General features: G+C 33.8%; 1 protein-coding gene across 6 annotated transcripts in view; it reads right to left on the minus strand.

Annotated features, from left to right (window-relative positions):
- COP1 (COP1 E3 ubiquitin ligase) overlaps window positions 1-27,477 on the minus strand; it is a 218,696-nt gene that overhangs the window by 22,914 nt on the left and 168,305 nt on the right. For all 6 annotated transcript variants that reach the window (XM_073216792.1, XM_073216794.1, XM_073216796.1 and 3 more), the window contains 3 exons: window positions 20,629-20,746; window positions 17,902-18,026; window positions 16,684-16,844 (listed from right to left, as the gene is read on the minus strand). In XM_073216792.1, coding sequence (XP_073072893.1) covers window positions 16,684-16,844; window positions 17,902-18,026; window positions 20,629-20,746 — 404 coding nt within the window. The remainder of the gene's footprint in view (window positions 1-16,683; window positions 16,845-17,901; window positions 18,027-20,628; window positions 20,747-27,477) is intronic.

Genomic DNA, 27,477 nt, shown 5'->3' on the forward strand with positions numbered 1-27,477 from the left:
GGCTTGCCCAGACTGTATGGAGCCCCAGGCCTCACCACCCACACCAACACCTTTTACTTTCCCTATGCTTTTTTTTCCATTTGGCTATTCCTGAATTGTATCTTTTATAATAAATTGGTAAACATTTGGTCAAATTTGGCTGATTAAACATCAGGACATGATGCCTTTTGGAGACAGATCTTTGACTCCAGCTTTAAGATCCTGATGTGATACAGGCATTACAAGAACGTTCTAGCCTTTATTTTTGCCACTGAAAAGATCAACAAGAACCCCAGCCTATTAGTCAATGTTTCTCCTGGAATTTGTCTTTACATCTTCAAATGTGACCAACTTCAAAGACACTTCCAAAAATTGGAAAGCCTCCTTATGTGGCTGTTGAAAGGGTTTGAGATGTTACCTAGTTACTCCTGTGAAATGAAGAACAGGTCTGTGGTGTCCATTGCAGGAAACACTATTTTTTTCCCTTCCAGATAGAAATGCTATTGGATCTCTACAGATTTCCACAGGTTGGATCAAGACAGGATGCATCACCAGTGGGAAATTGCTTCTCCCATGTAATTCTAGGCTATTTAATAAAATGAAAGAAGAGAATGAAGCATCCTATGAAGAAAAAACAGTAACAAAATGGAGGTTCCTGGATCTTACCCCAAGAAACTAAGTATAGAGTTTAGAAATTTACATTTTAAATTCATATCCCAGGTAATTAGTAATTCTGAAGTAGATCATCAGTAGACCATACTTTGAAAAACATCAGCATAAATACTGGAAATTATCTATAAATGTGAAACTCAGAGAAAAAAGAAATATGCATTTTTCTGCTTTTGGTCAGGGAGCTAATGAGAGGGAAGTAGAAAGAAAAGATTTACCTGTTGATTTTTGTAAATTTCCTGGGTTTGTTTTTTTTAACTTATTGAATAAAAAATTTATTTACCAGATTCCATCCAAGGCCAAGAGCTTTTAACCTAAGGAAGCTTTTGAGTTTAGTGAGAATGATTATGCATGCAAAGTTTATTTGCAATATTTTTATAAATTTACATAAATTTGGTTTAAAAAGATACATTCAATACTGGAATGTTATGAAACAAGTGACTCACAGAAATTAGGTAGAAAAGTTAACTCCTCAAATGGAAACTTGTGAGAATTTAAAATAAATAAAATGTTAAAGGAAACTGAGAACTGGGTACCTATACTGTATACTGGTTAATGTCTTTTACATAATGTAAGTTACATTACATACTCTCTTCTCTTTCATCCTCCCATTCCTATATTGTAAACTAGTCCATAACAAAGTAAAATACATGAAATCAGCACAACTTCATAGAATGCAGTTTTGATTCTATGCCTACATTTCCAAGTGACATTATATACCCTAACAACTCAAGTAAAACTGAAGAGTGGGTTAACACTATGAAAACTTAATTCAGAAAATGTTGACTTTTACTGAATGTGGAGGCACAAGTTCTTGAGATTATACATTTTTAAATAGTTACCCTTTATGAGGTGATGGGAAAAAGCAGTAAGAGCTCTTCTTATGGATCAACTTTGTAAGATTTAAAGATATGGAAAAACATAGTGGGCTTCCTTGTGAAGCAGAAGCTCCCTGTCACCAGAAGTATTCAAAAAGTTTGAAGGATATCCCACTGAAAATATTAATCATTTCTACAATGGGCAAAAGACATGGCTAGATTAATCTAATGAATTCATCTACCCAATGAATATTACTTTTGTGGCTACTAAATTTAGCACTGTACTTAAAGGGCTTCCAGTCTAATGGAATTACAATATGTAACAAACAGAAGTGCAGAAAAGGGTATCAGGGCACAGAACAGCAAGGTCAAAGGCACAAAGGTAAAGACAACCAAAAAACCCCGAAAAACCCACTATGGGGTGTTTGAGGATTTTTAGGCAGTTTGGTGTTGCTGGAGTGAAATGTGCCTAAGCAAGTGGTATCTGACCATGCTGGAGATGGAGGGGGGCTGATAAGTAGTATGTTAAACGCCACATAAAGAAGCTTAGATTTTATCTGTAACAGGACACTTCTGAAGGTTTTTTGAAAGCACAGATAAATAAACCTAGGGCTATAAAGAAGTAATGGCAGGGGATGATGAAGGCCTGAACTAGTGGCAAGTGGCAGATTATCAGGGGTAGAAATAGATGATGGATTCAAGATATAGTAAAAGAAAAACGAGATCAGATTTGTGCTTAAATACATATCAAACTTGATTTTACATTTGTAGTAAGACTCCAGTCTTGAAAGGCCAAAACTTTGTATTTAAATTTGATTTTAGATTTATAGAATAACAAAGAATGAGTGTGCCCTATATACATATTTTACAAATCCAGTATTACAGTAAATCATAGCAACAGCCTTTATTGTTTGAATTTCTATAGCAATTCCTTTGGTTTATAAGTAGAATGTCGCACTGGCATAAATATGCCTTCACACATGCCTGTTGCATGTAAGAAGTCTGACAAATTTTTATCGAAACATTTAAAATTTGAGACTAAATAATTAAAAAGTTAAGATAATGTCACATTACAGCTTCTGCATAGCCTAAATATTTCACCCACACTTCAAAAAATCTTGCTCTTGGCAAAATATGTATTGAAACTTTCATTAGAAAACAAATTTCAAATAGATGACTTCATTGCTTTTACTAATTCAGGTATAGAATTGTCTTTTGTAACTGAAATTACTTTTTCACTAGATGGAACCATTACATATGGTATGAAGGAGGGATGGCTACAGATGGATATGTGTTATAAACCATATTCTGAAAAAGGTAATCATCCCTAAAATATTATAAAAAATAAAATGTCTATTTAGTAAGGTTGTGAAATATACTGACAATACACAAATTTAAACATCAAGAAGTCAGTCTAAGATAATTAAAAGGGATTATTAAAAATCCCCTGTATTTACATATTCAAAAGTGGTAGGCAGAAAAAGACATGAGATACGTGGAGAGAAAATAAAGCCAGTAAAGCCCACTAAAAGGGACCCAGAGAGCCAGAAAGGACTCAAGTTCCAAAGGCCAGAAGCAACTTGGAATGTCCAGGTATTTCCCAGATAAAGAAAAGTATCTGAGTGCAGCCCATGTCTTCATTGTATCAATTAGATCATGCTATTGTAAAACTTACTTAGCTTGAAAAAGGCTCAGCTTACATACCAGTGCAGGAGACAGACCTCCAAAATGCGGACAAAGAATGCTGAGATCCAAACAACACAGTCACCTAAACATCCCTATTCTTAAGACAAAATGTCAAAGGAATTATGAATCACCTGTATACATCTTGCCTTATGCTGATCCTTACCCCAAAAGCCCTAATAAACCCCAGTCCCGAAATCCTTAAGCATGTCTCCTAAGGTTGCCTGCACTCCCCTTCCTTGGAATGTGTTTTTTAAAAGACATCTTACTGCTCAACTTACTACATTTTGTCTCTGTGCTCTTCCAGTGGTGTCTTTGTTACTTCGCTGTTTCATTCTATTCTCCAGACCCCAGTACAAGTCTTCACTCTGTCTCTGTCCTACTTCAGATAAGTAGGGAGGGGCTGCTGAGAGCTCTGATTTGTGTTTGCAAGTTCCTGTCACCTGGGTGACCTGGACAGAACTGCAGCTATATGATCATGCTCTTTAGTAGCCTGCCTGAAAATCTCCTTTCTTCACCTTTTGGAAGTTCTCAGAACACAATCTCACTCCATCCAGTGCTCTGCGGCTCCCCCAAATCCTGGGGGTAGTAGGGACTTAGTTCCTATGCCATGCAAATTCAAGTGGACACTGGACACCAGGAGACACTGGCTTTAGGAGTTGGTAAGGGATTATGCCCAATGCTGAGCCGGAGTTCAATAAGCTTCCCTTTTCTCCTTGTTTTTCTTTCCTCTCTGCTTTATTCAAATAAACCTGCCTTTGTCTACCTTCACTCTGGCCTGCACCTCCCTTGGAGTGAATTCAAATAAAACCTGAACTTTGCTTCACTACTGTGTCTCTGCTATTCAATTCTTTGCTTTGGTGGGGACAAGAACTGAGGAGAACAAACTCAACCCCTAACAGAAGTAATACAAGTGTTAAAAACTAGAAAGCTGAACTTAGAGATGGAAAAAGCCAGAAAAAGCAATGCTCCTATAGGCTTAAAAGAAAAAAGCCAGGTAATTGCAAAATTGGTAACATTTCTTGAACCTATAGAGGACAGAGTCACAGGCAAAAAAACAATCTAAAATCAGGAGAAATTGGCGCCTTCAGGAAGAGACAATACCAGATCCTTGCTTACCTGGCACAGAAATAGTTGAATAAGCCAGCAGGAAGATTAAGTTAATGTTTAACAAAATGCTACAAGGTGCCTAGCATGAGAGTGTGAGGCCCCTGTGGCTGGACATATTGGGAGTGGGGAGCAGTACCTTCTTGCAAACTTCCTCCCCTAATCACACCAGGAAAGACTGGAGAGAATCTTGAGAAGGCTTCTCATGTGGTTGGCTGGAGGAAGGGAACAGCAGCCATTTAAAGCCACCAAGATGCACATCTATTATGTCGCCTACAGAATAAAAGGATTGGTCTGTACGGGAAAGGGCAGGGATTAAAAATTATAGCCAAGGGCGGTGGGTGGTAACCTACGGCAGTTGGGGGAGGGGAAGAGGAAACAAAAAAGCTATATTCTTGGTAGAAAAGCAGAAACATATGCAAGGCCCAGCATTACATTTGGAAGAGAAGAAGAAAAAACTGGGAAGTCCACATCCCCAAGACCTAGGTTTGAGATACCTGACTTTGCCTTGGGATTAATCGGAACATCAGAGAACATCCTTCTTCCCATCATCACCCCCACCACATAAACCAGCACTGAGGTAAAAAAATCCTAAAGGAATATAATAAAAATTGCTGCAAGAGATAGATTTGTTCTGGGAAAGAGTGTAAAGGTTGGATTAAAAATTCAGCAGAGAGAACACATTGTGAAAAGTCCTCTAGCAAGGTAGGTAACTCTAAACACAAAGTGTAATTAGAGAAAACTGAAGCCTGTGGTGTACTGAGGGTAGTCTTAGCAACAGGCTTCAAGATGACCCAAAGCATGACTAAGTTAACACAATCCCCATGCTGGAAGTCCAGTGGAACGAAAAGCATGCTCATACCCAAGCATTAAGCTATTTACCTCAGCATATACTGTCCTATACAATATATCTGGCTTTCAACCAAAAATCTTAAGACATTTAGGGAAAAACACAATCTGAAGAGGCAAAAACAATCATTAAACCCGACTCAGGTATGGCACAGATGCTGGAACTATCTGAAATAAAAAAACTGTGATTATTAATGTGTTAATGAGTCCAACAAAAAAGGTAGAAAATGTGTAAGATTACATAGGTAATTTCAGACAAGACATTTAAGCTTTGAGAAGAAATCAAACAGAAATGCTAGAAATAAAAAACACCATAACAGAGTGAACAATGCCTTCCTTGATGGTATGATCAGCAGACCTCAGAGAGCTAAGGAAAGAACAGATGAACCCAAAGACAGGACAACAAAAATCAGCCAAACAAAAACGCAAAGAGAAATAAGAGTGAAAAAAAGAAAACAAAACAGGATAGATTATCCAAAGGCTGTGGGACAATATCAAATGGGATAACATACAAATAATCATGTGAGGGAGAATGAGGCGGAAGAAATATTTGGAGAAATAATGACAAAGAAATGTCCAAAATTAATGACAGAGACCTTGCCCAGATCCAAAAAGTCCAGAGAAAATCAACCTTTTTTATACATGCTGTTCCTTCTACAAGAAATACCTGGAATAGATTTGGTCTACTTATATAAAACACTAAGTAAGATATAATGGCAGGATAGATGCTCAAATGTTAATTTGTCAATTTTTATATATTAACTCATTACTAGTAGTAGAAACCATTTATTGAAAATTTACTATATGCAAATGTTTTACATGAACAATCTCATTTATTTCCAAATGTCATTTGAGACATTTAAATACTCATATTTAACCCCCTTCAAAGATGAACTAGACTCAGAGATGATAAGAAATTTTCCTAAGTGATAGAACTAAGGTTCACACCTACAGATCAGATCTCAAAGGCTCAGCTACATGCAAACATAAATATATACACATAAGTTCTCTCTCTTTACCTTATCCCCTCATCTCCCTCTCCCTGACAACCATTGCTGGCATGGTTAAGAGAAAGGATAAGTTTAAAAAATGGTCCTTGTTTAGGGACCAAAAAAATAATAGATATAAAAGGCTAAAAAATATCTGAACCCTCTGATCTACTTTTTTCCCCACCATAGGATTTTGATTACAAATACAATATTGCAAAGTAAAAGAGGAAAAAAAGTATAAGTTCCAAAATATACAAACTTGAAATTGAGAAAAATCAGAGCAGCCTAAATGTTTAATAATAACAAAGTTATTGAATATATATTTATAAATGCTTTCTAGTAATATTATGATGTAAGGTGAGAAAATGCTTATATGTAGTTAGTGTAAAAAGATAGGTATAAAATATGTCTATACTGCAAACCTTTTTTAACAAGGTAGGCTGAAAACTGGAAGGACAAAGATCAAATCATTAACTCTGGTTCTGCTTGGGTGGTAGAAATACAGATCAATTTTCCCTATTCTCTTTTCTAAAAGTTCTTTATTAGTGGAGCAAAATATAATACTCTAAAGCACAGATAATGAAGGAATTAAAAAAACAGCCATTAGGTCTCCTGTATAAGATATATTTGGATGCAGAGGGTCCAAATGCTGAAGATAAGTTTCTGCTTGATTAGGCATTACTTTATAGACTATGAAGGCTGAGAAGGAAGCTTATAGTTACATCACCTTGTCTTGATTCTTCTGATATATATAACATGTATATTTTAGCAAGCATAATAAAAGGAAACTGCAGAATAATGCAAATGTTCATGTAAAAACAAAAACCTCATGCTTATCTAAGAAGTAATTGACACTGATTACTCAGTAAGGAACATGGCACCTAAACTGGGTGGGAGAATTTATTTACACCTATTCAGCATCAATAGTTTCACACTTAACAACTCAGGTTGATGAAAATCCTTGTACCTAAAAAACACAGGACATACAAAAGCTTAAAAGTAACTTACGTTTTTGAGAAATCTCATCTAACAGAGAGATACACCTTCAAATACTTAACTAATATTACCAAAAAACAAAACAAATCTTTTATCCACATTAGTTATATCAAATGGGTGAGGTTCAAGTTAACATGACATTTAAACAAAGACTAACAACCAAAAGGCAAAAAAACCCATTAAAAAAACCCCAAGTTATTACCCTGGAGAATTGACCTTTTATCTCTATATCCCTAAAATGATTATTTGGAAAGGACAGAATAAAAAGGAAAAATGAGAAATAAGTAAATCACACACTCAATGTATAGAGAACAATCACATAAAATGAAGTGATTTTCTTCATTCTACTTCTTTATTATAGAATGACTGAAAACCCGTTTTTAAAAATGGTGAGTACTCTGGTGGATAATGTAAAATCTACAGGGTAACCAGGTTTTCCCTCCCAATAATACCAGTGAGATCTGTATAAGGGGTCCTAGAATTTCTTTTTCCATCAGTAAAGGGAAACACAGTTGTTAGATCTTAAAAATCCAACAAAATGTAAAATGCTTAGAATTAAAAGGTCTCAACCCTTTACAAAACACAGAACTATTAGGAAAGGAAAATATTCCTTATAAACGGGGATTCCTACTAAACTTTTAAGTTGCAAGGCTAAAACATTAACTGAGAGATACATAAATCCTCTTTTATTTATTATTTCCAGAATACAAAATAAAACTTTTTCAATGTAGATACCTACATCAATTATCCATTCTTATTAGTTAATAATTTGGATTAATCTGAACCACTATAGTCTTCCATTAGTAAAAACATCAAGGATTACCACATGGATTATAGATTTGGTTGGTTAATGAAAAACAGTAAGAAAGAGCATCTGCGTATGATTTCTAAAACTTAAAATTATTCTTAGCTGCTACAAATAAGGATTATATATATTCAGTTGTATATTTCAAACTAGACCAAGGTATTTAGATAGTTGGGCATGAAACAAAGTATTTCACTTATCACTTATAATACTACCTTGGGATCCATGACTGTTTTTGAGAGAAATCATAATTAGCAATTTTTAGAAGTAAAAATTCTGGGTCTCTAAAATAAACCAACACTTGCAATGTTATGAGAAGAAATAAAAACACTAAAAGCAAAGCCAACTACTACCATTTTTCTATCCCAATTTCTGGGAAGCAACTTGAAAAGATAGGCTTGGTAAGTCACAAAGCCACAGCTCTAGATACTTAGGATTTAAAACAGTAAATTAACAAGAAGGAATTGGCTCTTGAAGATAGATTTACTTTCTACACAATCTATCTGTAAAGCTTCCCACTTCGATCAGAGACTCAAGGTCTGGAAGACAAATATAAGCAACTGCCTATTTAATCTCAACAATCTATGAACACTTTGTCATTTAAACCAAATGATCTAGATTTTCTGCCTTCAACTCCATATTTTGGTTGCCTATCACAGTTCATATAAAAAATCTATAGTTTCATCCAAGTTTATTTTCTTATCTATAGTAAAAAAAAGACTAATAAACAGACACAAAATTAAATGGCTTCTTTATAGCAATCATGATAGATTGATTTTTCTTTAATCTACATAGTCAGGTTTTCCCTAGACTCAGCAGTAGAAACTTTTTTACCATCCTGGGAATAGCCAATGCCAACTTCTGATAGCTATTATTTGGAAAAATGCTGCATAAAATGGGTTTTAAGAAATGATGGAGTAAGAGGTATAAGAGGCACAAACCCTTGTAAGTAAGGGTCACATCAATATAGGACAGTGACATGAGAAGAAAAGGAGTTAATGTGTGACTGTGGAAGTAAAATACTAAAATATATTTCTTTTCCCTAGAAAGGAGGCAAATCTGGATTAGCAGGAAACACTTTAAACAGTGTTGTCCTTGGTTAATTCTGCTTTAAAAGTGATTGTTAAATATATTTTTATTCAATGAGAAAACAATAGTCATGTTCTTCCATACATACAGTTCAGCATTTTAAACCAATTCAAGTAGTATTCCTTAAAAACTTTTAAATCAAGGAAATGATACTCATTATTCACTCTTTCCTCCTACTACTATAGAAATTTGGTAGGAACTATCAAAAGATGAACATTTAGAAACCAAAGTTAAATCCCTTCCTGACTCAAAATATTTTTGACACATTTAAGCACTGAAGGGTAAAAATGAAGATTTATAGGTTAATGGCATAATTCTGAATATACTCTCAAACCAGTGTATTTCTTTTTTTCCCTTAAAAAAGTCAAATAAAAAAGAAAAACATAAACCAAGTAGCTTCAAGATTTGTGTCAATTCCAGGCTTCAAAACTGGCATACTTCATAAACACTCCTTTGAAAAAAGTATTTGAGAAAAAGTTATAAGAACCAATCTTATATAGGTTAAATTCCATTATAGCATATATAGAAATGACAATAATGAAGTATTCAAATATTTAAAACATCAACTATAAGACCCACAAAATCATACGTCTTTGATTTCATTACAATATTTACCATAGAATATCTAGTGCAACAGAGATAATGTTTTCACAGATGCTATCCATACAGTAGTAAACATTAAGGTTAAAGTGTATTTACACTTAATGTAATTTACTCAGAGAAGAAATGAGTAACAGGTTTGTTCCAGTTTTCCACAACCTTCTTGTCTCCTCTCTTTTCTACTTCCCCAACCCACTCTAGTCTGGACACTAAGGGAACAGTGGGCACTTAGGAGGAGATGGGAGCCACAGTCTTCCTGGAAGGCAGGGTCCATGCTCAGAATCTTCTTTCTTTCCACGCCCAAAACAGACAAGAGTTCATTCAGATTGCCCTCTTCCAGTCAGGAAAATTTTCTAAAGTGTTATAAACCATCCAGCTAGAGGGAAGAAGAAAGGAAAGGAAAGATAAAAGGAAAAAGAGAAACAGAAATGAAGAAAGGAGAGAAGAAAGAAAAAGAAGCTCCTGTGTCATCTTCTCAGTTTTCCCTGAAGAATCTGGATGAGAAACAGCTTCAAAGTGTGGCAAGTCAATATATATTTAAGGTAGCTTTTCTATTAAAGAAAAGAAAAAAGTTCACATCTTATTTTACTTGTGTTTCTTCCTGAGGGGTATAAAGGAGTAGCAAAATCTAACAGACATTAGGTACTCTTAATTACAAGTATTCCCTCCTTAGCAGATGCTGAGAACCATTTATGCCTCTTGGTTAATCTTTATAACAAACCTCTTTACAGTGGTAACATGAATCATCTGTTCCCATACTTGATTACTCATATAATTTTCCAAAAAGACCCCAGGAGCTTTTCAAATCTCTACTCTCTTCACTTCCTCCCCCACAATACAGATTCATGGGCCTAATAACAGACCTGTTGTGATATTTATTTATTTTTGGAAAGATTGCAAGGTGATTCTGATGATCAGTCAGGTTTGAGAATCACTGGAATAAATTTTATTATAGTGGCATCTGCACTTTAACAGAAGCAGACTTGTTTTTCACATACGCTTCAGCTTCCCTAGTTTGGTGCAACCTGATGCTCTATACAGTGTTTACTACATAGGGATGCCTATCTCTTAGATAAAAATAATATAAATTAGAAAAAAAGATGCATTAAGTCTTTTTGAGAGAAGACTTAATTGTGAAACAGTGTTAATGCAATGGAGAAAGGAGGAACAGGCTAAAAATCTAACAAAGATTAAGCTAACTATAAATACCAATTTCCCTCTAGCTGTAAGCACTTTCAAATTTTCATTGTTTTTGAAAGCAAGCAAAAACCTGGAGGTTATATCCCAAGGGGCAAAATAGTAATTATGAAATAATTACATAGGTAGCCATGAATGTTCATGCGAAATTGATGTAGTCTTGGTATTACCACTGAGATTCAAGTGAATCTACTATATATTAGAAGTATTTCCTACCTCTATTGCAGTATTCCACTGGTTTTGAAAATTACTATTTAATTAATTATGCAACCAAGATAAAAGCCAAGACTGAAGGATTGTGTCATCCATTACAAAAATTATGTATTAATTACAAATTATGTGCAAATAATTTGCTTAGTGCTGGGGATAATTTTAAAATGATGCTAATATCAAATATTTACATAGCTCTTACTATAAGTCAAAAATTATTCTAAACCTTCTATGTACATTAACTTATTCTATCTTTATAATAATCCTAAGAGTTGGGTTATCAGCACTTCACATACAGAAACTGAAACACAGTGCAGTTAAAGAACCTGAGCAAGGTCAGATCTAGCAAGCAGGAAATCTGATTTGAACCTAGGTGGCTTGGTTCCACAGTCTGTATTCTTAGTCATACACTTCTCAAGGAGTCTGTAGGTTAGGAGGGGATAGGAGACTTAAACACAAATAACAGTACAAGGCAGTATATTCATTCAGCAAATATTTTGAATGGATAGGAATCATGAGATATTTGGGTAAATAAAACATTTCCTTAAGAACACAAAATTTCAGTTAAAAATGCTGTGAATAAATGTCTCATTAAAGATTTGTTAGAAATAACAGAAAATATATTTAATTATATGACTGAAGAAGATACTCTTGCCTAGTAAGGTTATAACTTTGTACAGTACAGGTGACTACACAGTTGGTGGATTCCCAAGCCAAGTTGCTGGACTTGGTTTAAGGGAGGGAAATCATTATCCTGACATCCTCCACTTTAGTATACAGTAGCTTAATATGACTCCTGGTGTTTCAAACCATAGGAGGAAATAAGTCATCCTTAATAACTGATTCTTTTCCTGAGAAGAGAGATTATTTTTGTCACTTTTGAAGAGCTAAAGGAGTCTTACATGACCTTTACAACTATTACCTTTTACTATTGGATATTCATTTATTGGTGACCCCTAACTAGATAGCTAGGTACAATGTGGTTCAGAGCTGATATGATGATACATAAAGGGTACCTACAGCCTTAGCTGGACTCAGGATCAGCCTCTAACAAAAATATGGTGTCTCTTTACACAGCCATGATCACTTAAGAACAGAAATAGTCATCTGCATTCTTAAATCAATTTATATTTCATTCTAATAGTTTCAGATTAGAGTCATACCACAGAAGGATCAACAAACACAAAATATATATAAAAATATATAAAATCTGCTTTACCTAACTCTGAATAAAGCAGTGATGATAAAAAAGATAGGACAGACATAAAGAGTAAAGAGTACTGTACCAAATTTACCTCAGCTTTGTAGCATTACTTTCAAGGTGGATGTGGGGTGTGGGAGATAGTGGAATATATTTGAATTACTAATACCAAATTGCCAAAGGACTGTAATTTGTAAAATTGTACCTTAGCTGCATGGTACTTTCCTTTCAAGCAAGAATTTCTTTAAAAAAAAACAAACAATTAAAAAAGACTGAAGTGCCCTCAAGTAAGGTACTCGTACTACCTCTAATTTCTACATTCTCTTGGAGAAATCCTATCTAGCTTCTTGGTTTTAAATACCATATGTTGACAGCTTCCAAATTCTTATCTCCGGCTCTACAATCTGCCGTGAATTTCAGATTTAGCATGTCCACTTAGATGGCCAATAACATCTCAAATGTGGTCTAAAAGTCAACTCCTCGGCTTCTCCCCTAAGACAGTTCCTCTGGTAGTCTTCTCCACCTTAGTTAGAAGTACCTTCACTCCTATAATTATTAGGGGAAAAAAACTTCAGCTTTTACTCTCCACATGCAATCTATTGGCAATTCTATTAGTTCCACTTTCAAATGAACAGGGCCTGACTACTTCTCACTGGTTTACCACTATTTTATCTTACCTGGATTACTTCAACAGCCTTCCTGCTTCCACTCTTGATATCTTACAGTTTGTTCTCTATGAAACAGCCTGATTTTTTAAAAATTTAAGTCAGATTATATCATGCTTTGCTCAAAATTACAAAGACTCCCAACTCCCAGTAAAAGCCAGAGTCCTTATAAGGGTAAACAGTGCTCTACTGAAAGAAATGGCTCTTCTTCACTGCTCTGAAGAGAGTAATACTTTGTATCTAGCTCATTGTAGTGCAGCAAAACTGACTTTCTCTTTGTTCCTTGAACACTACTCATATTCTAAGCTCAAGGCCTCTGAACTGTACTCCACTTAGAGTATACTTCAACATTTAAACATAGATTACATCTTTATCTTCTTCTGGTCTTTACTCTAATGAAGCATTTTATCACCACCAATTGAAAATTACAACTCCCTACTCGGCATTCACTATCCCACTTTCCTGCTTTTTTACCAAAGCACTCATCACCTTCTAATATAACAACTTCTTTATTTTCTGTCTGTTCTGGCAAATAAAATTCTAAGTTTCCTAAAAGGGCTAGAACTCTTTTTTTTTTTTTTTTTTACCATTTTCACAGTTTATCTCCAGTTTCTAGAACCCTTTGAGCATACATAAAAATATTTGCTGAATAAAGGAACAAGAGAGTCTCACACCTTCTGGCTCATGTAAATTAAGAAAATATAGTTATTTTTATGACTAATCGAAATGACATACAAAAATTAGGTTTAAACTCCAGAATCATTATAAAGTGAGTTACGGTACTTTCTTTAAATCTTTTCATTGTGAAATAATGAAAGTTCCAAGAAACACTGATGTTGCTGGTCTAGGAAGCACACTTTAAGAACCAACTTCAGAGCTTACCTTATCAACTATACTATGCATCCTTTTCAGTCCATATAATTAGTTCTTTTACCTCCTTCATTAGCAAGGCAAGGATTTGAGAACATTTTAATTACATTTATCATTCTGACTTGCATTATTATTGTCAATTTTGTGTTTGTGTTTATTCTACTTGTTTATTAAATCCAAGGCATCATTGCTTTATATAGTCAATATGTACTTTAGATTTACTGAATATTTACCATTTCTATTGTTTTCCATTCCTTCTTGCATCTCTGAACTTCATCTTCACTTTCTGCATCTTTTCCTTCTTGACTTAAGAATATCCTTTAAGGTTTTCTTTAGTGTAGGTCTGCTGGTAGCAAGCTCTTCATATTTGTTTATCTAAAATATCTTTATTTTACCATTTTCTTGAGAGATTTTCACTGGATATAGAATTTTAGACTGGCAGGTGTTTTTCTACACACTAAGGATCTGGTTCCATGATCTTCCAGTTTCCACTGCTTCACTGAGAAGTTGGCTGTCAGTCTAATCACTGGTCTTCTGAAGATAGTACTTTTCTCTGCCTTCTTTTAAAAATCCCCTTTATATTTTATTTTCAGCACTTTTACTGTGATAGGTCAAGCTGTGACTGTCCTACCACCAGCAGGGGTCACAGGATCAGACACAATTAGCTTTAATCTAGTACTAGGTTAGGCAGCTTTATAGAGGGACACAGGATAGGAAATTCAGCATAAATAGCATCTTAACAACTATTTACATGAATAGTTTCTTGGATTTCTCCCCAGCCCACACAAAGAATATGCATACTTGCCAAGAATAGTTAAGGTGCGTGTGGTTCACATAGATACAGAGATATGCTTTGGTTTCCTTGTATCGTTCACTTTGCATAGACATAAGGCCAATATGCCATTTCACAGTTCTTTCAGTTCAGATGCAATACCACAGATGGAATTTCATAGTAGATTTAAGAGATAACTAGCTTCTAGCACATATCATTTCATATTTGTCTTAAGTCAGTATATTTCTACAAGGTGGTACTATGAGAAGGCAGAGCCAAGATTAGATTTTCAGGCAAGCCTAAGTCTGTCCAGGATCCATGTTTGCAATTAAATCTTTGTTCATATTGTAGATTTCAAGTCATTTATTCTGTAGGTTACAAAGGCTTACTTAATCTCTGCTTTATCTTTTATCAATTTTGTAAAATTCTTAACAATAACCCTTGCTAATATTTCCTTCAGCTGCATTCTTTTCTCTCCTTTTATGTTTCCTAACGAATGTTAAAACTTTCTTCTCTCATTTCTGTATACTTTTCATCATTTTTGTTTCATGTATATTTTATCCTAACTTTACCTACAAGTACATTAGTTCTCTTTTCAACTGTATCTTACCTTCCTCAACCATTCACTGAGTTCTTAATTTTGGTAATTGTATTTTCATTTTTAAGTTTTTAGTTTGTAGTTGAAATCTTTGATCTTCTCTTCCATCTTATCAGCATGGTTATTTCAAGCTATTTCTGATAACTCCAATATCCAGAGCTGCTTCTATTATCCACTGCTTAGGCTGGATTTATTCATGCTCTCTTGACTGTTGTTCTATGTCTATTTTTTATTGTTCCCTAGTATTGTATTTGCAATTTTGAAAAAAAAATAAATGAAATCTTCAGATGGTCTTCTTTCTAAGATCTTCCTTCAAAGAGGATTTAATTTTGTATCCTGTGGACACTAGAAATTCAGGATCATTTCATGTTAATTTTAGGATTGATATGATTTGAAGTTGAGCTGCAGTCACTGTGAGGGCTTATCATCTACTGTTTTACCCAGGACTATATCCCTTTGGGCACCTAAACCAAAGTGCTTTCACCCACACAGCACTGAACACGACTCCAATCCCTGTGACCCTGTGAGGACACAGTAAGTACTCTTAGCCATTCCACCAAAATTATCAAATATTCCAAGGGGAAAAGTGAACTCAAAAGCCAGGCTCACATTCTAAGCTGGTAATTTTTTTCTATCTTGTTTACTTTCCAATGCCTTCATACAGGTTTTTTTCTTTTGTTTTAAAAATAAGTACACTTGGTCCAACTCTTCTAGTTCTGCTTAGAGTAAGGGTTGGTTTAAGTCTGCCATTAGCAAAACTGGAAGTCGAGTAATAGAACTTTAAAGAAGACAGCAACAGAATATACCTAATTAAAGTTAAACTGTACCTGAAATTCAGATTCTATAAAGTACTCATCAAGTATGAATTTTGTTTGTCAAAAATAAAAACCAAATGAGCACCTAAACAGCTATTTTTTTAAAGATGACATTAATGACTCATGTTTACAAAAATCAAGATAAAACTATTTCATTTATAAAACTTATGAGAAAGTCTATACTTTAAAATGTATGAAAGTGACCGGTTTGAGGAAACATTTTTTGCAACCTAGAAGTGCAACTTTCTTGTTAGCCAATTAAATGTACTTTAACATTCTATGTAAATGTATTTTGTAGAGAGCAATTCTGCCCTGAAATAATATTTAACAAGGTGTACATATAAGCCACTCTCCTCTATCTACATCAAAATTTTTCTTCCTAATACAATCCTAGGTTCAGCTGAATATTTATTGAGCACATATTGCATGTGATCATTAAGGAAAATGAGACAGCATGTACTCTGGAGAAACTTCAAGTCTCATAGGAGAGATATGCAGAGATGTGGTAATGCTGTAACAGAGGTATGTACGAGATGCTACAGGTAGGTACACAGGAGAGACAGTATATCAGCATGATACTGTTCCATTCATTACATTTCAATTACTATCTACAATGCCAACTTCTTTTGGTGATGCAATACAAAGCACAAGAAGAAAAATGCGTATCACATATCAACATACATTTGAAACTTAAAAAAGCTCACCTGTGTAAATATAAACATAAGGCATTATATAAGACTTCAGAGTGAAAAAACCAACATGAAAACTTACCCCATCTGGAAGTGCCCTCCAGCACACAGCACTAACAAATTCATTTGTGTCATCTTCTTTTCGGTCTTTGTCCAGAACACTTTTGACTGTATCAAACTTAAAAGTTAGTAAAGTCTTAGAAAGTCCTTTATAGTACAGGTAAAGAGAGTTGTTCTCGCTTCCTGAAAAAAATTTAGAATGGGACAATTCAGAATTAGGACATCACATTCGTAAGGTAATTATCACTCAGTGTTTAAGCTCAAAGACTTTTATGGTTAAATTTGAAAGACCAGAACACAGGCTTTCTTGGGAATTACTTGCAAATCATGAGAGAAAAGGTTCATAGAGAAAAGATACTTTACTAATCTAAAGAAATAGTTATCGTTAAATGATATTGCCACATAAATATCATTTATAGCAGAGGTCTAGAGGAGAATCAGAAACTTGTTATTACAGCATGATGAATCTTAAATTACATTTTAAAAGATTTCTATTTAGAAAGTAAAAAGAGATAACACTTAAAAGGCAAATTTTAATAACCTCAATGACATTTCTCATTCCCCAACAAAGGCAGTAAGTACTCTTAGATGAGTAGTCCTGAAACCTGTATTTCTGAGCAGTCTATCAAAGTAGGATAATTATGTGAGAGAACTGCTTTGGCAGGACTTAGGTTAATATATTTATAGGGAAAGTCTACTGAATAAAGTACAAGTCCTTTGAAAATACTAATGAAAGTTCATATATTCAAGCATTAGATATGAACCAAATGTACCAAATTTGACTTTTCTATTTCTGATTTAATTTTTTATAAATTATCAACAATAAAGGACCTAGAATAGTGGATCAAGACTACCCAAATGGGCTGCTTAATGAAGATAAGATTATATAGGGGAAAACGAATATCAAGCTAAAGAAGAAAATAATATCTTCAAAACTAGGATATTAGCAGAAATTAGTATTTTCTGTCTTCTGCATAATATCTACAGAAATTATGTTAGAATGCAGAACAATTACAAAACATATTTAACAATCTTAACACTATTTCATGTAGTCAGACCTTGTGCTCAGTAAAGGAGGAGAAGACTAATCCATCTTCCAGTACAATTTGAAGACAATTTAGTATGTTTTCTTCTGGTGTACAGATCATTTCTTGACATGGTATGTAGTTTATGTCCACTGAATGCAATTTCAGTGACAGATACCTGTTAAATAGTTCCAGGAAAAGATGGCTTCACTTACCACAAGCTATATAATCTCCATTGGAAGCGAGGCCTACAAAGTTTTTTTCATTGATATGACCCTTGAAGGAACGTAGACAGTATGGTTTCCCCACATTCCAAAGCTTTAGCTGACTGTCTGTTGAGCTGAGATAAACACAAAAAGTTAGAAATATTTAAGATTTCATGGCATGAAATTCATCAGTACTAATTAGAGGCAATCCAGTTTGGTGGTTTAGAATGCACTCTCTGGAGTCTGTCTGAGTTAGAATTCTCAATATGACATTAATCCGTTTCTGACCATAGGAAATTTATATAACCTCCCTGGCCTCAGCTTCTTTATCAGTTAATTGTGAAATATGTTTCTCATCTTACAGATTTAGATGAATCTTATAAAGTAATATGAAAATTAAATTAATCCATTTAAAACACTTTCAGTACTCCCTGGAAAAATAGGAAGTCCTCAATAAACATTAGTCATCAGTACCACCATTATCAAACAAGATAGCTCAATTGGGAGTTATGCTTAATTTAGAAATATAATTGTTTCACTTGATTTGATTAACTTTTCAATATTGAACTGTACTGATAGGCTGAATATAAACTATTCTCACAAAGCTTAGTTGTATCTAAAGGGGTAGAATACTTTGAATGGTCTATATAAGTAGTTTATCTTACTGAAATGATATGCAAATCTAGTTACTTACAAAAAAATAGGTGATTATGAAAATCACTGCAAATCCTTTCATACAGAGATACAATAGTCTTAGGACTTGAATGAAACACCAAGTTTTTTTCTCTGACTTTTTGTTACAAAAATTGGATTATACCATGTATATTACTTTGTAAATTGCTTCTCCTTCATTCACATTTGTTTTACATTCTTTCTATAAAATAAATTATTCTATCTTTAATGAACCCACAATAAACCATCTTTTCTGTAATTAACCTTGACAGAATAGGGCACCATGCTAAATATTTTACATACAATATTTCACTTAAAGATTGACAACATAGGTACTATTAGCTTCATTTTAGGCATGAAGAAATCACAATTTAGAAAGCTAAGGATACCTTCAAGCCACCACAGCTAGTAAATAGTACAGCCAAGAATGAAACTTCAAACTCTTATTTCAAAGGCCAAACTCCAAACTATTTAATACTTCTCTAATTGCTTCTCATTGTTTCCTCAATGTAACACCTATATTAGACACGTTGTTTTAAATTTGTTTAGTCAACAGTGTTGCACTGAATATCCCTTTATGTATGTGTATGTGTGTATGTATGTGTGTGTGTGTGTGTGTATATATTTCACTGGCCAAGAAATGTGAATATTTTAATATTACTTTTTAATAATTCTAAATGAATTTGTGAATGAATCAGCTATAAATACTGCTAAACTCTAAATATGTCCAAGAGAATCAAATCATGATTTACGAAAAAAAAAAAAAAAAAAAAACTGGTGAAAATACAAACAACATATCCACACCAATAAGGTCAACTAAGATTTCCAATGTATACAGTTAAATATACATATACTTCAACTAGTTGAAATCAAAACTGATTTAATAGTTTTAAATCTGAAATTGAAGGAAAATATTGTCACCACTTGATCTTTCATCCACATCTGAATCTGGATAACATTTAATTATATATTGCCCATTATTATTCTTAAAAATGGGGTAATTTTTGACTCGTTAGCATTTACTATATTTGTGAACTCATTACCTATATTACCTCCTCCCCACCCTTCGAAAGCTCAGTTACCACTTTCTTTTTTTCCCCTTTTTGTAACTCAATTTAAATTACCTTGCTAAATCAATTTATTTTACCAAGTTCTTATCTAGAGCAACCAGTGTGGAGGCAGATGTGGTGAGAGATAACAAGAATAAGGCATTGGCATTAATAATTTCCTAAGAGAGATTAGAAACGAAGTGAAAAGAAGAAAGCAATGTATCATTAAGCTTGAGAAGAAGTTAATAGACAAGAAAAAGAAAGAAATTAAGAATGGGTATTTACTAAGGTAATACAAAATGAAAAGAACTATGAAATGGATAACAAAAAGAAGGGACTACTTCTGTTATAAGAGCTCTGTCAATAATATTTTGACAACTGAGATTTATTTACCTGGTTAACATCTTGTTACCTTCAAACAAAATAAAAGATAGCTAAAAGCTTGTATTGTGGTTCTCTAGTTCAGAAGCCTTCTCAAAAGTATTTGTTGGGTATAAGCAGCCATTCTTAGAAAGTTCTTTTGAAAACATATTTAAAACACCATGAAATCTATAAGGAGATCAAGTAACATGGAATCATAGAAGTCAACCAATGTTACTTGAAACCAAAAATAATACTATTGTACTGCAATGTAGATACACATACAATAACATATTAGTTGACTTTAATAAATAAAGTGTTTCTCCTTCTATTGCATCTCATTCTATTGCTTCTTTCTCCCTAAGGAGAAGCAGTGGCTAAAATTGAAGTTCAATTGTTTTAAGTTCAAATGTTTTAAGGGGGTGACATTAAAAACAAGTATCATCAGGACTTCATTCACAAATAACATATAAAAGTGAGCAATACAGACCAGAACGTAAGCATATTTTAATTAGACAACTTATAAAAATCTACTGTGTAAGAAAAAGTGCATAATCATAGTGTTACTCTTTACAAATACCTACAGTGACATTATAAATGTGAATGATGGCAGAACTCCATGTTAAGTTCAACCTCCAAAGAAAGCAATACTCACGCAGAGACAATTTCCTCACCACTCACAAACTTTGCATAAGAGACTGCTTTTCGGTGTCCCTTGAATACCATGATTGGCTGTTTAGTGTTACGAAGATCATAGTAGTGGACACAGTGATCTAAAACAAAACAAAATGTAACAAATGAAGAAATGAAAAGCAAAGTTACTTTTAACTGGCTTTGGTATTTTTCACCAAATATTTCAGGGACAATGTCAAACCTATAATAGCCAGAAAATTATAATCTTCAAAGATAAGGTAGCTACAGTGGGTTTTCTGTTCTGAATCTAGATATATATGATTACATAAAAAATGTACACACATTTACCACTGTCAGTCTTAAAGGAACTGATAATTCTGTAATCCTGCCTCTACAAACAGAGTATGAAGGGTTCAAAGTAACTGGGAATTTAAAAATATATCCCTAACTTGTGATGGATTTATAAAAAGGTAATATAAACATTTTTGGCTTCTGGCTAAAAATAAGGCTATATAATTTTACTTCCCACATTTTCTTTTTAAAAACACTCTCATGAGACACATTTTACATATAATAAAGTTCACACTAAGTATACAACTCAATGATTTTTACTGAGTTTAACCCATGGTATAATCATTACCATAAATGAGTTTCAGAACATTTTCCTCATCCCAGTAAGATCCCTCATGACCATTTACCACCCACTGCCCTAGGCAATCACTGTATCTAACAATCTCTGTAAGTTTGCCTTTTCTGGACACTTTATGAAAATGAAATCATATAATATGTGGATTCTTTGAATCATGTCTCTGAAGTTTCTATGTTTTATCATGTATCAGCAATTCATTTTTTATTGCTGAATAGTATCCAATGGATGGACATACCATACTATCTACTCACCAGCTGATGGATATTTATTTCTGTATTTTGGTTTTAAATAATGCTGCTATGAACAATCACATTCAAGTCTTTGTGTGAACATGTATTCAGGTCTTGGGCAGATACTTAAGAAGTGTAACTACAGGGTCAATGTGATAATTTTGTGTTTAGCTCTTAAGAAAATGACAGACTGCTGACTACACCTTTTTAACAATCCTATTAAAAATGACATGATGGTTCCAGTTACTTTACATGAGTTCTTTGAAAATTTTAAATACATATCCTTTATTGGATATATGTTTTGCAAGTATTTTCAACTGTTCTGTTGCTTGCCTTTTTATTTTCTTAACGGTGTATTTACAATCATGGAAGTTTTGAATTTTTATAAGGCCCAATGGCCCAATTTTTTTTTTAATATACCATACGTCTGGTATTGTAAATAAGAAAACTTTGATTAACCCAAGGTCATAAAGATTTTTCTATTCTTTTTCTAAAAGTCTTATTGTTTTAGTTCTTATGCTTAAGTATGTGATTAGTTTTTAGTTAATTTTTGTGCGTGATGTGAAGTAAAGGTCTAGGTTTATCCTTTTGGCTTGTAGATAGATGGACATGCATCCAGTGGTACCACCATAATTTGAGAACAGAGTATTTTTTTCCCCAATAAACTGCTTTGGTGCCCTTGTTGAAAATGAATTGGCTATAAATAAGGATTTTGTTTTGGATTCTTAATTTTAATCCATGAATATTACTTATGTCTGCTCTTCTGGCAATATAACGATGTCTTGATAACTGTAGCTTTATAATTTTGAAATTGAGAAGGGAAAGTCCTCCAACTTTGTTCTTTATCAAAATTGTTTTGGCAAGTCCTGGTCTTTTGCATTTCCACATAAATTTTAGGAATAGCTTATCAGTTCCTGCAAAAAAACCTGCTGAAATTTTCACAGGGATTGAGTTCTATTTAGATATCCATTTCACTAGATTTACCATCTTAATGATATAGGTCTATGAACACAGAATCTGTCTCTGCATTTATTTATATCTTAATTTCCCTCAGCGAACTTTTGTGATGTTCAGTGTACAAGACTTATACTTAATTTTATTAAATTTATTCCTTAAGCATTTTATTTTTTGATGTTATTCTGAACAGAATCTTGTTTTTTGATTATTCATTGCCCATGTATAAAAGAATATTGTTTTTTTATATTGATCTTTCATTCTGTGGCTCTAAACATTTTTCTTAGTTCTAGTATCTTCGTTTTTAAAGCGTTCTTAAAATTTTCTTCGTATGTATGTCATCTATGACAGTTTAATATTTACTTTCAAATATGGGTTCTTTTATTTCCTCTCTTCCTTAGCTGCATTAGTTATACTCTCCAGTACTAAGTTAAAGAGGCAAAGGTGAATACCCTTGTCATGCTCCTAATTGTAAGGGAAAAGCATTGTCTTTCACTATTGTGTATGATGTTCACTGCTGGTTTTTCACAGAAACCCTCTGTTGGGTTGAGGAAGTTCCCTGCTGTTTGTTAATTAAGAATTAATCACCAATGAGTGTGAAATTTTGTCAAATGCCTTTTCTATATCTATTGAGATGATTGCCTTTTCTGTATCATGGAGAATGTTCCATGAAAATAATGTGTATTCTGTTGTTAAGTGGAGGTATGAGTGTGGCTTTAGCTTTTTATTTTATTAGTTCTATTAATATAGTGTATATATTACATTGAATTTTGGAGGTTAAGCAAGCAAACCTGACATACCTGGGATAAAGCTCACACTGTCATAGAGTATAATTTTTTAAATATGCCATTATTAGGTTTGCTAATATTTTGTTGAGGATAATTATATTCCAGAAGAATACCAGTTGTGTTTCTCTATTAATGGGATAAAAATTTTAGCTTTTGGTTTGGAAATCATCAGTTAAGAATTTGTCAAGTACTTGTGTTATTTCTTCTTAAACACTTGATAAAATTCACCAGTGAAGCTATCTGGACCTCAGTTATTTTTGTAGGAAGATTATTAGTTACTAACTCAATTTAATTCCTGTTCATAGGTCTATTCAACTTTTCTGTTTCTTCTCCATCAGTTTCGGTAATTTAATTTTCTAGGAATTTTTTACTTCATCTAATGTTATTGAATAAGTTGGCAAACAGTTGCTCATAGTATTTCCCTATAACACTTTTAATATCTAAAATGTCAGTGGTATGTCCCTTTCATTGTTCATTTTAGTGGTTGTCTTCTTTTTTTTCTTAGTTGGTCTACCTAAAGGTTTGTCAATTTTATTTTTTCAAAGAACCATCTTTTGGTTTTACTGATTTTGTCTATCATTTTTCTGTTTGCTATTTCATTAATTTCCACTATAATCTTTATTTCCTTCTGTTTGTCTTATTATTAATAAGTTCTGTTAGGCTTATTATTCCTTTTCTAAAATTTTTTATGTGAGTGCTTAGATTACTGAGATCTTTCTTTTTTAATAAAGGAACTTAAAGCTATATATTTCTCCTAAGCACTGCTGCAGCTGCTAGCACAGGTTTTGGCACATTTTCATTTTTGCTCACTTCAAAATATTTCCCTTGTATATTCTTCTTTAACTGATGGGTTATTTAGAAATATGCTGTGTTATTTACAATACATTCAGTGGTTTCCCAAATTAAATATTGTTATTTATTTCTAATTTAATTTCATTTTAGTCAGAAAGCATGATTTTTATGGTTTCAATCCTTTTAGATATGTGACCTAAATATAGGGTCTATGTTGGAGAATGTTCCATGAAAAGAATGTGTATTCTGTTGTTAAGTGGAGATATATATGTCTAATAGATCAAATTGATAATGTATTCAAGTCTTCTATATCCTTGCTGATTTTTTGTCCAGTTGTCCTACCAATTAATAAGAATACTTAAGTCTCCAACTACTTTTGTTAAATATTCTATTTCTCCTTCCAATTCTATAGTTTCATGTATTTCAAAATAGTTTGTTTTTAAATGTATATACATTTACACTTGTTTTATTTTGCTGATGAATTGACCCTTTTGTCATTATAAAATGGCTTTCTTTGTTTCTAGTACCAATTTTTACTTAAAGTCTATTTTGTTTGATTTAAATATAGCCATTCCAGCCTTATTTACTGTTTGCATGGTGTATCTTTTTACCTTCTTTTACTTTTAACCTATTTGTGTCTCTGAATCTAAAGTGTATCTTTTATAGATCGCATTCAGTTGGCTATTAATGGGTCCTGTTTCTTCACCCATTCTGCCAATCTCTGAATTTTGGAATGTTTAAGCCATTTACATTTAGCATAGTTTTTATGAGATAGGATTTATACCTGTAATTGTGCTATTTGTTTTTATTATATCTTTTTTACTTCTATATTCTTCCCTTACTGCCTTTTTGATGTTAAATAGATATTACCTAAAGTGATACTTTAGTTCCTTTGTTGCTGTTTTTTTACAAATTTTTTTAGAAGTTACTTTCATAATGGTTTTGTTAGAGTAGCCAGATAGACAGACATGAGCAGGAGGAGAAGAGGAAGAAAGCAGACCACCTAGTCTCCACCCAGTCTCACTCAGACCAACTCCTTTTTGGTCCCTTTTGCAGTTTAGCACAGACTGATAAGCAGTTTTGGAGCAAGCACTTAAGGGAAACCTTGTCTACTAGTAATCCTGAGGCCATTATAGTATTATTATATCATTTACACTGAGGCTTTGCAGTGCCCCAATGGGTTTCACTTAGGTTCTCATGGGAAGATGACAGATAAAAACATGCACAAAAAGGCTGGAGGGGAGGAACCAAGGTGGAGCCAAAGGGAGGTGTATAATGACAAAACAGGAGGGAGGAAACCAAATAAACCCCCATAAAACACAAGGCAAAACTCGAGGGGCTGCTACCCATCCTCAGAGTCAGCCTGCTCCTCTCTCCCTGGAGTATTCATGTTTCCTCCCACTTTGCTAATAAAAAGAAACCCTTTGTGCCTTTAACTCTGTAATAAGTCTCTTGACTGAATTCTTCCTTCCAGAAGACAAGAATGGAGGAATTACACAATCTATAGCCCAGTAACAGTTTTCCTGGGGATTTTATTTGAATTGAAAACCATCTAAATCAGATTATCACTAAATTAACTTTAAAACTTTGTAGAAATGGTGCTACAATATAGCTCCTTTCCTCTCTACCCCACTCTCCATGCTAATTACGGTGATACATATTAATCTTTTTATATTATAAACCCACAAACACAGTATTTTAATTCCTGTTCTATCGTTCTCTCTTAAATCATGAGAATTGTACAAAATAGTACATTTAAACTATCTTTTATTATACCAACATAGTTATCTTAACCCAGTGTTCTTTATTACTTTGTGTGGATTTGCTTTATTATCTAGTATCCTTTTCTTTTCAGTCTAAAGGACTGCTTTTAGTGTTTTTTTGTAAAGCAGGTCTGCTGTAAAAGAACTTGCTCAGCTTATGTTTATCTGGGATGTCTTAGTGACTTCAAGCCTTCATGGTCTAATAAGAGGTAAGCTGCTGATCTTATTGAGGACCCCTTTTATCTGCTGAGTTGCTTTTCTCTTGCTATTTTCCACGATTATCTCCCTGCCTTTGGCTTTCCATAGTTTGAGTATGATGCTTAGTTGTCCGTCTCTCTGAATTTAACCTACTCTGAGGTTCACTGAGTTTCCTGGGTGTGTAAATTGATGTTTCTCATCCAATTTGGGAAGATTTTGGCAATTATATCTTCAAATATTTTTCTATCCCCATTCTTTGCCATTATCTTCTGAGAGTCTGTATATGTTAGTATGCCTAATGGTGCCTCACAAGTTTCTGAGACTTAATTCAGTTTTTCTCATTCTTTTTTCTGTATCTTACACTGGATAGTCACTCCTGACCTATCTCCAAGCTCACTGACTCTTCTGCCAGTTCAAACTTGCCCATGAGCCTCTCTAGAGAATTCAACTACAAAATTTCTATTCATTTTTTCAAATACTCTCTACCTAGTGAGATATATTTTGTTTCTTTAATCCCTTACTTGTGGTCTAATTCACTAAATTGATTTATAATACCTGACTTAAAGTCACTATCTAGTACGTCCAACATATACAATAGTTTCTATTGAATTTTTCCTGCTTCTTTGCATATCTCAAAAAATTTTTGTTGTTGTTAAAAACTAGACATTTTAGATAACAGAGTGTCTCATGGCATCTCCAGGATCTTCCTGCCCCTATCCCCTGGTTACAGCTAGGCTTTTTGTTGCTGCTGGTGGCATTGATGTTTGTTCAGTGACTTTTCCAGAACAAATTCTGTAGCATCTGTAATCCCTGCTGTATGGAAGCACTTGAGTCTCTGATCAGTTTTTGTTCATTTTTATTTTTTAACCTGAGTAAAGTATGCTCCTGAGTCAGCTCGCTTAGTACTCACAACATTTCCTTAAATGCTTTGAGCTAATATGTCTTCTATTATCTGCCACAAGGTGGGGGGGTGTCTTCTATCATCTGCCACAAGGGGTGTGTGTGTGTGTGTGTGTGTGTCTGTGTGTGTGTGTGTGTGTGTGTGCATGCGTGTGTGTGTGTGTGTGCGTGCGTGCGTGCGTGTGTGTGTGTGTGTGTACGTACGTACGTACATGTTTTCAAAGCTCATACACAGAGCCTCACCTCAGCGTTGGCCAGAGGTAAGCGACAGGGGCCCTCTCCAGTTTTTCCTCAATAGGCACACTGGCCTTGAAGTGCTTGAAATGTTCTATATCCTAGGAACACGTGAGAGATTTTTCAAAGCCTCTGTGGCTATTTTGTTGCCTAGATCATTTTTTTAAATTTTTGACTGGGGTCTGGTTTGCCTCTAGTCTTAGACAGCTGTGATACTTCATCTGACTGTTTTCAACAAAATACGCAGGGTACTATTGCCACGGAGACCCTGAATTAGATCAAACAGAAACAACATTCTGTGAATGGGCTTTTTTCCAGTGAACAGTAAGTTATGTCAAACAGTGACAATGATCTGGGGAAATG

The sequence above is a fragment of the Manis javanica genome, chromosome 11, assembly GCF_040802235.1.
Source record: "Manis javanica isolate MJ-LG chromosome 11, MJ_LKY, whole genome shotgun sequence".
NCBI lineage: Eukaryota > Metazoa > Chordata > Mammalia > Pholidota > Manidae > Manis > Manis javanica.